The sequence below is a fragment of the Lagopus leucura genome, unplaced genomic scaffold (assembly GCF_019238085.1).
Source record: "Lagopus leucura isolate 7727_CA_CO unplaced genomic scaffold, USGS_WTPT01 35226-0_obj-0_obj, whole genome shotgun sequence".
In the NCBI taxonomy this organism is placed as follows: Eukaryota; Metazoa; Chordata; class Aves; order Galliformes; family Phasianidae; genus Lagopus; species Lagopus leucura.
The window spans coordinates 1-10551 of NW_024962543.1; the positions used below are offsets into that span (position 1 = coordinate 1).

A 10551-nucleotide genomic window follows, 5' to 3' on the forward strand; every position below is an offset into this window, starting at 1 on the left:
CAGGGTCACCAACCAGCAGCCCAGGCTGCCCAGAGCCACGTCCAGCCTGGCCTTGAAAACCTCCACAGGTGGGGCATCCACAGCCTCCTTGGGCAACCTGTGCCAGTGCCTCACCACCCTCTGGGTGAGAAACTTGCTCCTCATATCCAACCTAAACCTCCCCTGTCTCACTTTAAAACCATTCCCCCTTGTCCTATCACCATCCACCCTCATAAACAGCCCTTTCCCCCCTGTTTAGATGCTCCTTTCAAATAATGGAAGGCAACAATGAAACTTCCCCAGAGCTTTCTCTTCTCCAGGCTGATCCAGCTGCCTCCTCCAGTAAGTTCTCTACACGGGATTGAGAGAGTCTTACAGAAAAACATCCTGGGCTGGCCCCAAGCAGGCAGACCCATCTGTACAGTGAGAAGTTGCAAAGGCACAGGAAGCGACCTATGACTGTGCTTACGGGCAGCCCACAGCCCTGCAGAAGCCCCAGCAGCCAGCACACTCCTTGGCTGCGCTCCCACTGGGGCAGGGGCTGCAGCCCTCCCCTGCTGCTGCCCTGCTGCCTGCCTGGGCAGCTCAGCAGAGGCAGGACGTGACAAACAGCACACGGGGCTGTGCGGCTGCTGTGGGCAGCCCGCCTGCGAGGGGGGGAAGGCAAAGGAAGCGGCACTGGGAAGAGGCACGGTCCGGTTTAAGCTCAGCTGTCTGCCGGGGCTGCTGTTGTGGAAATGGCTGCAAATGCTTCCTGATCCTATCGGCAGGTAGAGCAGCCTCATTGGGAATCACAGAAAGAAGTGGTTTCCACTGCTCGGATCTGCTGTGGGACCTCTCGAGTGTGAGACTGCGGCTCTCCACGCAGGGAAGCCCGAAGGAGAGCAGCAACCATGTGGCTGCTGACAGCTCTCATGCTGGCAGCTGGTTTCTCCTGTACGTGCCCTGCTCACCCCGCTGCCTGCGTGAACAGCGGGAACCTCTGCTGCTCCAGCTTTGGCTGCCCGGTTTCTCTCTTGCTTCCCCTCAGGTGGCTCTGCACAAGCCCTGCAGCAAAGTCCAGTGTCCATCACCAAGCCTGAAAGCAAAACGATGCTCATCACCTGCCGCATCTCCATCTCCAGCTTTGACAGAGTCTTCATTCACTGGTACCGCAGGAGGCCTGGGGCAGCTCCCAGGCACATTGCCTACATGGCAACCAGGCTGCTCCTTGAGAATGAGTCCGATGAGGGGAAATTCAGCATCGAGAAGGACCTCGCCAAGTCGCAGTGCACCCTGACAGTGGGCAGACTCACTGCACAAGACGCTGCTACCTACTACTGTGCCAGATGGGATGCACAGCAGCAGAGAGCCATGGGGAACCTGCACAAAGACGCGCTCTGCTTCCTGAACGAGACGTTACAATGCAGACAACTTGTGGGACCTTCCCTCTGCATCTTTATTCTAGGCACATCCTATGTGGGCTCTAAAACGGTTGCGTTTCTTGTACCGTTTGGCCCAGCCTAGAAGGTCCCTCTGTTGTGCTGCTTTCTCACAGCATCACCTGCTGGCTGCGCAGGGCCACCACTGGGTGGCCGCCAGTGAGTCACATCCTGCCCTCAGGCACAGCCCCTGTCCCTGCCACAGAGCTGGGGGCTTTCTCTGGGGCACAGCACGCAGGCACCACGAGAAGAATGCTGCTGCTGCTGCTGCTGCCACTTCTGGCCCTGGCTGAAGCCTTGTTGCATCCATTCCCCTCCCCGTGGCAGCTCCACTTCCAGCAGCAGCAGCAGGCTGTCCTGCGTACACCTGCAGGCAGCAGGCTGGCAGTGCTTGCTGCCTTTTCTCTCCTTCTGATACACGGACATGCACAAGTGCTGCTGCAACAGAGTCCACCATCTGTTACCAGAACGAGATCCACAACTGTGAATATTGAGTGCCAAGCTGAGGGCATAGATGACTTCCAGGCTGCCTACATCCACTGGTACCGACAACTGCCTGCCAGAGCTCCTGAATGGCTCCTTTTTGTGACAGCAAAATCACAAGTTTCATATGATTCAGAATCCTATAAGGGCAAGTACTTCTCTTCCAAAAAAGGGAATAACATTTGCTATCTGAGAGTTCTAAACATACGTGATGATGATGAAGGTACCTACTACTGTGCCTACTGGGATTCTCACAGCAGGAGCAGCCTGCAGGCAGCCCTTACAGAAAGCTGGCTGCAACCTGAGCAGCACACTTTGATACAAGTGCCGAGAAACACAGCTGCCTTCCTGCCCCCATCTCTCAGCCTTCAAGGCGTCCCCACAGGCTTAAGCAGAGGAAGGAATTCCAAGATGAGTCCATCATTTCCTCTCCCTACCAGTAGCCATCCTGCCCCTAATGTTCACTTTTTCAATGCTGGAATGGCAGCACTGAAGGACTGGATGCAAAATGATGGATCTGTCACAAGGAAAGTGGCAGTAGGAGTTTACAGAACATGTCCTGACGTGAGGTCTGCAGTGCATGCTGCAGTGACAGAGACCTGGAGAAGATCCAGAGCAGATTCACTCTCTTAGTCAGAGAAGGGGAAACAACTCTGGAAAGAACATGCGGTGGTAGGGGTGCAGTTTGTGGAGACAAACAACATGCAGGGCTGGTGCAGGTGGCTGAGGAGGCCCATGGAGTTGTCCCAAGCATGAGGAAGTCAGGAGTTCACCATGACCTAGTCCATTTGTGCTACAAAAGCAGGCAGCACTTTCTAGGAAGGGCTGATGAAAGATGCTTCTTGGACAGCCCTGGGGGTCTGAGGAGAGCAGAGTGACCTGGGGAAGGGCACAGCTGAACAACCCTGCCTTCTGCATGTGTGCTTAGCAAGATTGATGGGTAAGATTAAATGGAATGTAGCAGACAGATAGACAGACAGACAGACAGATAGATATGTGCACACCAAACAGTTGCTGGATTGAATATTTTAGGTCCTGTCTACAGTGTTACTGATGGGCTTTCATTTGCCAGTGAGTTTCCCGCACACAAACACGCACTCCCTGGCAATGAGCTGAAGACCTTCCATCAGATGAGCCACGCGTCACTTCCTCCTCCCAGCTGCTGATGCCTTCTCCACCTGGATGGCTTTATAACACATCTCCCCTGCCTCAGCTCTACATCTCACTCTTGCAGGCAGCATGCTGTTGCTTCCCTTACTCGTTGTGACTTCACTTTGGTCCCGTAAGTGCCGTTTCCCTTCTCCTCTCCCTCCCGTGCATGGAGAACACAGTCCCTGCTGCAGAGCTTGGTGGCTCCTGGCCTACGTGCAGTTTCTCCCTGTTCCCTTGCAGGTGGGGATACACAGGCTGCACCGGTGCAAAGCCCAGCAGAGCGCAGGCTGGTGGAGGGCAGCCCAGTCACCATGAGGTGCCAGCTGAGCAGTGAAACCACTGTGCACTGGTACAGGCAGCTTCCCGGGGAGCCACCCAAGAGGATACTGTACATGTCTGGATCCTCACCTATCTTCGATGACAACAACGACGGATTTAAATTTCGAGTGCAGAAAAGTACTTCCAACAGTGTTCTGACAATAAAGAAAGCATCCCGGAGGGATACTAGTACTTATCTCTGTGCATATTGGTATTACCAAGGCTACACAGCATTAGATGGGCAAAGATAAGCCGTACAAAAAGGCATCTGGCGCTTTGAACCTCAAGCTGTCAACTCCTGCCAGATGCAGATTCTTTTTAGGCCACCTTTCTCTGGTGATTTTCTGCAGCAGGAGAGCAAAAGCAGAAGATTAACATGGCAAATGCTAAATGAATTATCTTAACTAACTCTCAGAATACTTCTTCTGTACTTACACATAGCTGTAACATGCAGAAACTGAACAGTCTTAGTCACTTCAGGATAAAAACCGGTGACTTTGCAGATATGGCAAAGAACTGACTGTACTCAGAGCACTCAGCTGACAGTGGGCACAGACTGTGTGCCTGTGGACAACGAGTAGTTGGAAATTTCCCTTCTTCATTGAAAGCTGTACAGCAAGCAGAGAAACATATCTCTATCTCCTGCAGGCTCTCACTTGAACGGAGGCACACAAGCAAAGCAGTGAGAGAAAGCTACATGTTCTTCTAGATCCTCCTTCATTCTTTCTCTGCTGTCATTTCAGGTACTACCAACTCCTTCTGCAGCACCGACGGCTCAATTTCACTGTGTCAAGTTCTCACCTGTTGCATCCAGACAGAACTTCAGTATTCTTCCGTGGGCCTGCTCTCCAAGGAGCCCTTTGAGCACAGTGCACGGAGTTCTAAGAATTAGTCTATGGTCAAAGCCTCTTTTCACCATGCAGAGCAAAGCTGGCATTTGTCTGTCAGTTAGCTCCAGAACTGAGTACTGCATTTGATTAGAAGCCTCGGGCACAACATCCTGTGAGGTAGTGCACTGGAGAGACTGGACCTTCAGCCACACAGAGATTGCCATAGTGGTGGTTTTGCAAGGCTCTGAATGCTGCTCGTGCTGAATGTGCCCTCGTGCCTTGCAGTCCTTGCAGTCCTTTCCCAGGTTGCTGCAGCTTCTTGACAAGCACAGCCCCGTGTTGTTATGCACAGAAAAAACACTGCTGGTGACTTCTCCTCCCACTCAGTGTGTCCCCATCCGGGGCCCCACATCTCTCAGTCTCAACAGCAGCAGAGCAGGAGCAGCAGACATGCTGCTGCTGGCAGCTCTGATGGTTGCAACTGCCTGGTCCTGTAAGTGCTTCAGCTTCTTTTTCCTCACAGGCACCCACGGGTGGCATAACAGATATCTTCCCAAGTGGAATGTTGCCAATGAATAACATCATTACCAATCACTTTTACCTTTCTTTTTCTTGTTTCCTTTTCTTTTTCTCTTCCCCTCCTCCCCCCAAACTTCCATCACCACAGACTCCCACTTGGTGCTGTCTCCAGCCAAGGCCCCATTCATTCAGCTCCTCCACGGCAACAAAGTGGAAGCAACAAACATGCTGCTGCTGGCAGCTCTTACGACCACAACCACTTGGTCTTGTACTTTCTGCTTTCTTAAGTTTAGCTCAAAGATATCTTTCCAAACCCTGATTGTCACTGAATAACAATTTCTTCTCTTTTTTTTTTTCTCATTTCCTAGATGAATTTGCATGGAAAGTTCCCATTCAGAGTCCTCTGTCCATCACCAAGTCACAAGGCAGTATACGTCTGCAGTGTCGTTTTGGAGACTTGTTTGAACATTTTGATAGCACCGTCATACACTGGTATCAACAAAAGGAGAATAAACCTCCAGAGAGGCTACTCTTCTTTGCAGAAGGGAAAACTACAGTTGAAAGTGGCTTTCAAGGGAACAAGTACATGGCTGATGAAGTTTCTAGTCAGAAACTGTCCATTCTTACGATAAATGATGTAAGTCCAGATGATGCTGCTACTTACTACTGTGCCTACTGGGACCCACACCGTGAGAGATGCTCAGAGACCATCAAGCCACAAAACTCCTTCAACCACTCAACTTCAGCTTCAGTCTGAACCACAGGACTGTTACTGCCTCATTCCCCAGCCTTCTCACTCCATCTGCTATCAGCTGCTACCCAGAGCAAACACTGCACAGATGCAGAGAATCACAAACAATGAAGGGCTGGAACGGACCTCTGCAGATCATCCAGTCCATCCTCCCTGCTAAAGCAGATTCCTTAGAGCAGGTGACACAGGAAAGTGTCCAAGAAGGTCCTGCATGTCACTAGAGGGCATTCCTTACCCTCTCTGCGCAGCCAGTTCCTTTGCTTTGTCATCCTCAAAGAAAAGAAGGTTTCTCTCAAGTTGAGATGGAACCACCTGTGTTTCAGTTTGTAACACATCTTTCCCCTTGTCCTGTTGCTGGGCAACACCCAAAGGAGCCTGGCCCATCCATTGGACTCCTGCCCTTCAGATCTTTACAAGCGTTGATAAGATCCCTTCTCAGTCTCCTCCAGGCAGAACAGCCGCAGGTCTTTCAGCCTTTCCTCATAAGGCAGATGCTCCATTCCCCTATCACCTCTGTGGCCCACTGCTGGATTCTCTAGAAGTTCCCTGCTTTTCTGGAACCGAGAAGCCCAGAAGAGAAGGCAGCACTCCAGACGTGGGGTCACCAGGGCAGAGCAGAAAGCGAGGATCACCTCCCTCAACCTGCTGGCCACGCTCTTTTCAACCAACCCCAGGATCCCATTGGCCTTCTGGGCCACAGGGCCACACTTGGCCATGCGGGCTCATGGTCAACCTGCTGTCCTGCAGGACCCCGGGCTCCTTCTCCATGGAGCTCCTTTCCAGCATGTCAATCACAAACCCATCCTGATGCATGTGGTTGGTGCCCGCTCCTTTTGAAGCGGATGCCACTATCAGCGCTCCAGTCTTCAAACACACATCCTCCCTTTCTAAGGGAGAACTCTTCACCGCCTTAAGGATTAACACATCCCCAAAGGAGTCAGCTCCTCCTCCCATGCAACACAGCTCCTTGTACTGGCGACAGTTTCCTGTTCTCAGTCTCAACAGCAGCCGAGAAGGACAAGCAACCATGCTGCTGCTGGCAGCCCTTGTGGCCACAACCACTTGGTCTTGTTCGTACTGTTCCTTAAGCTTACTTTTCCTCACAGGAACCCGTGGATGAGCTAAAAGGTATTATCCCAAATCCACAACCAACACTAAACAACATATTTTCTCCTCTCTTTTTTTTTTTTTCCATTTTTTTCCTAGGTGGGCTGGTGTGGGAAATTCCCATACAGAGCCCTGTATCCATCACCAAGTCACGAGGAAGCATACGCCTGCAATGCCATTTTAAAGAGTTCTCTGGACATTTTGATAAGACTGCCATACACTGGTATCAACAGAAGGAGAATAAAACTCTGGTGAGGATCATCTACGTCACATCAGGAGCAACTGTAGTAGATGAGAGCTTCCAAAGGCACAGATACATGATTCAAACTATTTCTAGACAGAAACTTTGCATTCTTACCATAAGAAATGTACTTCTAGATGACGCTGCTACCTACTATTGTGCCTACTGGGTCCCACACTACAGCAGCAGCCCAACAATCACCTCAACCAAAACTCCTCCAGCAACCCAACCACAAACCATCTGAAAGATCCCAGCTCACTTCCCCAGCATGGAGGAGTCTCCTGAACACGTGGGGGATTTCCTCACTGCTGACCAGCTCCTTGCAGATGTCAGCTTCCAGAAGATAGGGATTTCAAGCAAGCCAAGGGTGCCAAGGCTGAAGCAAACAGTGGACGTCTAAAACGTAACCCAAACTCAGCACTTCAGGTGCTCTTCCTTTTTCCTCAGGCATAGCCATGAACTGTTTGTAGTGGCTCAGCTTGGATAGTAGGGAAAATTTCTTCTCAGCAGGAGTGGTGATGTGTTGGAACAGGCTGCTCAGGGAAGTGGTGGAGTCCCCATCCCTGGAAGCTTTCAGCAAGAGGGTGGATGTGGCACTTAGGGACGTGGTTTGTCAGCATGGATGACAGTTGCACTAGATGATCATAGCAGTCTTTGCCAACCTTCATTATTCTATGATTGCTTCAGTACAAAGCAGTGCTTTTTCATGCTCCTGTTCCTGGTGATGACTGAAGATTTTCAGAGCCTTTTGCTTGAGAAGACGACAAAGAGGTCTTTAGCTTGAAGGGTCCTAAGATTTTCAGTGAAGAATAAAGTCTTAATTTGATTCAGAAGATAGCAACTGAGGGAGAAGGAAGATTTGCTATTCATTCCTCTGGAGACCCGGAGATGGGTATTTTTCTCCTTTTTGGAGCTGTGTCAGTCTGTTTCATCATCCTTGCTTTCACTTTGTGTTTCACTCCCAGTCATCACAGGAACAACACATCTCAATCACTACAGAAGGGCGGATGCTGCGATGCCAGAGTGAGTCCCAACAAAAAGAGCTTTCCTCCTTTAAGAGCACCTTTCCATATTTATGCCTTTAAGCAATGCGTGCCTCTTAGCTTCTGATTCAGTGTTCATGCTGACCCTCATGACTACGAAAATAACCCACAGAAGTCTTTCCTTATCATCAAGCCTTTCTTCAGTATTTTTCTTTACTGTGGTACAACTGAGACCCTGCACACTTTCATCTTTGAACTGCAACTTGTTGAAGAATGTGAGCCTGGTGGCTGAACAAGTGACACAATTTCATGTATGTGTTAGGTGTCCAAACTGGCCATGGCTATTGCTGAATTTTGTCCTGCTAATGCTTGCAAGACAAAGACAGACAGAGGAACTGGACAATCTTTCTGCAGCACACAGTGCTTTGCTTTCTGTGTTTCTGACTATGAGACCTCCCATCTACACGCTGCTGTGGACACAATCCAGTCCCTGCAAGAACAGCCAAGGTGGCAATGGCATCCTTCACAGCGTGACTCGGGACACAGCCATGGAAGAACTGGTCAGCTTCTTTCTCTGCCTATGTTACTGCTGGTATTGCATCACTTTTTCCATAAAAATAATAGAATGTCTTATGTTGGAAAAGCAACAGAAGGTCATCAAGTCCACCCATCCATCTAGCACTACTAATTGCAGTACTAGTCCGTGTCCCTCATGGCCCTTAACTACCTCCAGAGATGGGGACTACACCATTTATTTCACTGGGCAGCCTGTTCAACAATCCTGCCCAGAAGAATTTAGAGTAGATGGCTGTTTCTCTTACACCTGCTTACACCATCCACAGTCTGGTTCCTCTCTGCAGACACAAAGCTTTTGTACTTTCTTAGTCCACATTGGTTTGTAGTCATTAGGGCACACATTGTCCCAGAAGTATTCAGACTTTTTCTTTGACATGTCAAGCTAAGCATGCAGGCTGGCTCACAGTACCTGGGTTTTCTCAGATGTTATCCTGTGCTGTGCTGAAAGGAACAAGCGTGCAAAGGAACAGCCTTCATCATCCTCTGCTGACACAGGAAAAGATGAGCCATATAGCATCAGAGACTTTCACAGGAAAGGGGAGCTCTGCTGAAAAGTCTTGATGGCTAACTGTAATCAGGGACAGAGAAAGGCAGAGCTCCTGAAGTTGCTCAGTGGTACATAGATTTGGGTTTTCTGGGCAAAGCAGTCAGCAAGAGCAAGTTGCAGTTTCATCACGTGCTCGTTTTACAAAGCAAAGATTTAGGGACAAAAAATTGCTCTTTGTGTCAGAAGGTGGATATTGGTAAGACCTGGAATAGCAAGAACTCCAGGTTTCCCCTGTGTTTGTCTGCACCTGCCAGACAGAGCAGGAAGGAAAACCTGAACGTGCACTGCAGCAGTCCAACTTCCTGCAAGCTCCTGGTGCCTGGATACCCTGAAGCAGCAACGGGCAGGATCAAGGCCAGCACAGCACTCCTGCTCATCTTGCACTTCTTTGGACAGCCATAAATTGAACTTACATGTTTTCCCCTTCTTACCAGACCACATGCATTGTTTCCAACAGCAGCAGGTTTTCACTACCAACTGTTTGGCCACTAAGGCAGGAAAACAGCAGCAAGGCTTATAAAAATCTAATGGTTATGGAAGGCAAGCCCTTCATCAGAAATCGATCAGCTGTTGTCCTAATGCTCTTCTGGCAAGCCCTTTGCTCACGCTTTGTGTTAGGAACGTAACTCTTGCTGCTGGAGGGAGCTAGACCTCACTCTTGGGACTCCCCTGGGACTTGCAGACACCGTGAGCACTCAGTGCTTTGAGAGTACTCTGCACTGAGCTGGATGAAGCCACCCAAAGTCTGCCTTTCCTTGAGAAAACTCATTCCTAACAGGTGAGCAGTGCCACTTAAGGCTGTGAGATGCATGGAGCCAGGTTAAGCCACTCCGAGACTTGATGACTTCATCCCACATAAGAGAGAAACCTCAATGCAGTTTTGTTTGTGTAGGAACAAACAACCCAGAACTGTTAGTAAAATGTGGTTGATTTGTTGAGTCTCATAGCAACTCTGTCTTTTATGCAGAGGAAGCTGTGAGGAACCAGAGACAAGCCAGGTTGAAAGAGAAGTGCCCAGGTGTAGATTGTACCCAAGAATTTGAGCGTGCACAGAATCCCACAGAGTTGAAAAGAAAGACTTGGCATGAGAAACTGCAATCAGATTAGAAGCAGAAATGGGGAGTGTCTTGGATAAATTCGTAGTGCTGGGAAAATAATGGCTTGAGTAGCAGGGTCACCAACCAGCAGCCCAGGCTGCCCAGAGCCACGTCCAGCCTGGCCTTGAAAACCTCCACAGGTGGGGCATCCACAGCCTCCTTGGGCAACCTGTGCCAGTGCCTCACCACCCTCTGGGTGAGAAACTTGCTCCTCATATCCAACCTAAACCTCCCCTGTCTCACTTTAAAACCATTCCCCCTTGTCCTATCACCATCCACCCTCATAAACAGCCCTTTCCCCCCTGTTTAGATGCTCCTTTCAAATAATGGAAGGCAACAATGAAACTTCCCCAGAGCTTTCTCTTCTCCAGGCTGATCCAGCTGCCTCCTCCAGTAAGTTCTCTACACGGGATTGAGAGAGTCTTACAGAAAAACATCCTGGGCTGGCCCCAAGCAGGCAGACCCATCTGTACAGTGAGAAGTTGCAAAGGCACAGGAAGCGACCTATGACTGTGCTTACGGGCAGCCCACAGCCCTGCAGAAGCCC

General features: G+C 50.0%; 1 protein-coding gene and 2 gene segments (V, D, J or C); all 3 read left to right on the forward strand.

Moving 5' to 3' along the window:
- Positions 1 to 872: 872 nt before the first annotated feature.
- Positions 873 to 2326, forward strand: LOC122190675. Its single transcript, XM_042890756.1, has 4 exons — positions 873 to 915; positions 1010 to 1469; positions 1517 to 2207; positions 2249 to 2326. The coding sequence occupies exons 1-4, from the start codon at positions 873 to 875 to the stop codon at positions 2324 to 2326; spliced, it is 1272 nt and encodes a 423-aa protein (XP_042746690.1).
- A 796-nt stretch (positions 2327 to 3122) lies between these two features.
- Positions 3123 to 3604, forward strand: LOC122190673. The segment is given in 2 exon segments: positions 3123 to 3165; positions 3276 to 3604. Coding segments are annotated over 2 exon segments (372 nt in total).
- Positions 3605 to 4581: 977 nt separating this feature from the next.
- Positions 4582 to 5459, forward strand: LOC122190674. The segment is given in 2 exon segments: positions 4582 to 4676; positions 5071 to 5459. Coding segments are annotated over 2 exon segments (432 nt in total).
- Positions 5460 to 10551: the final 5092 nt, after the last annotated feature.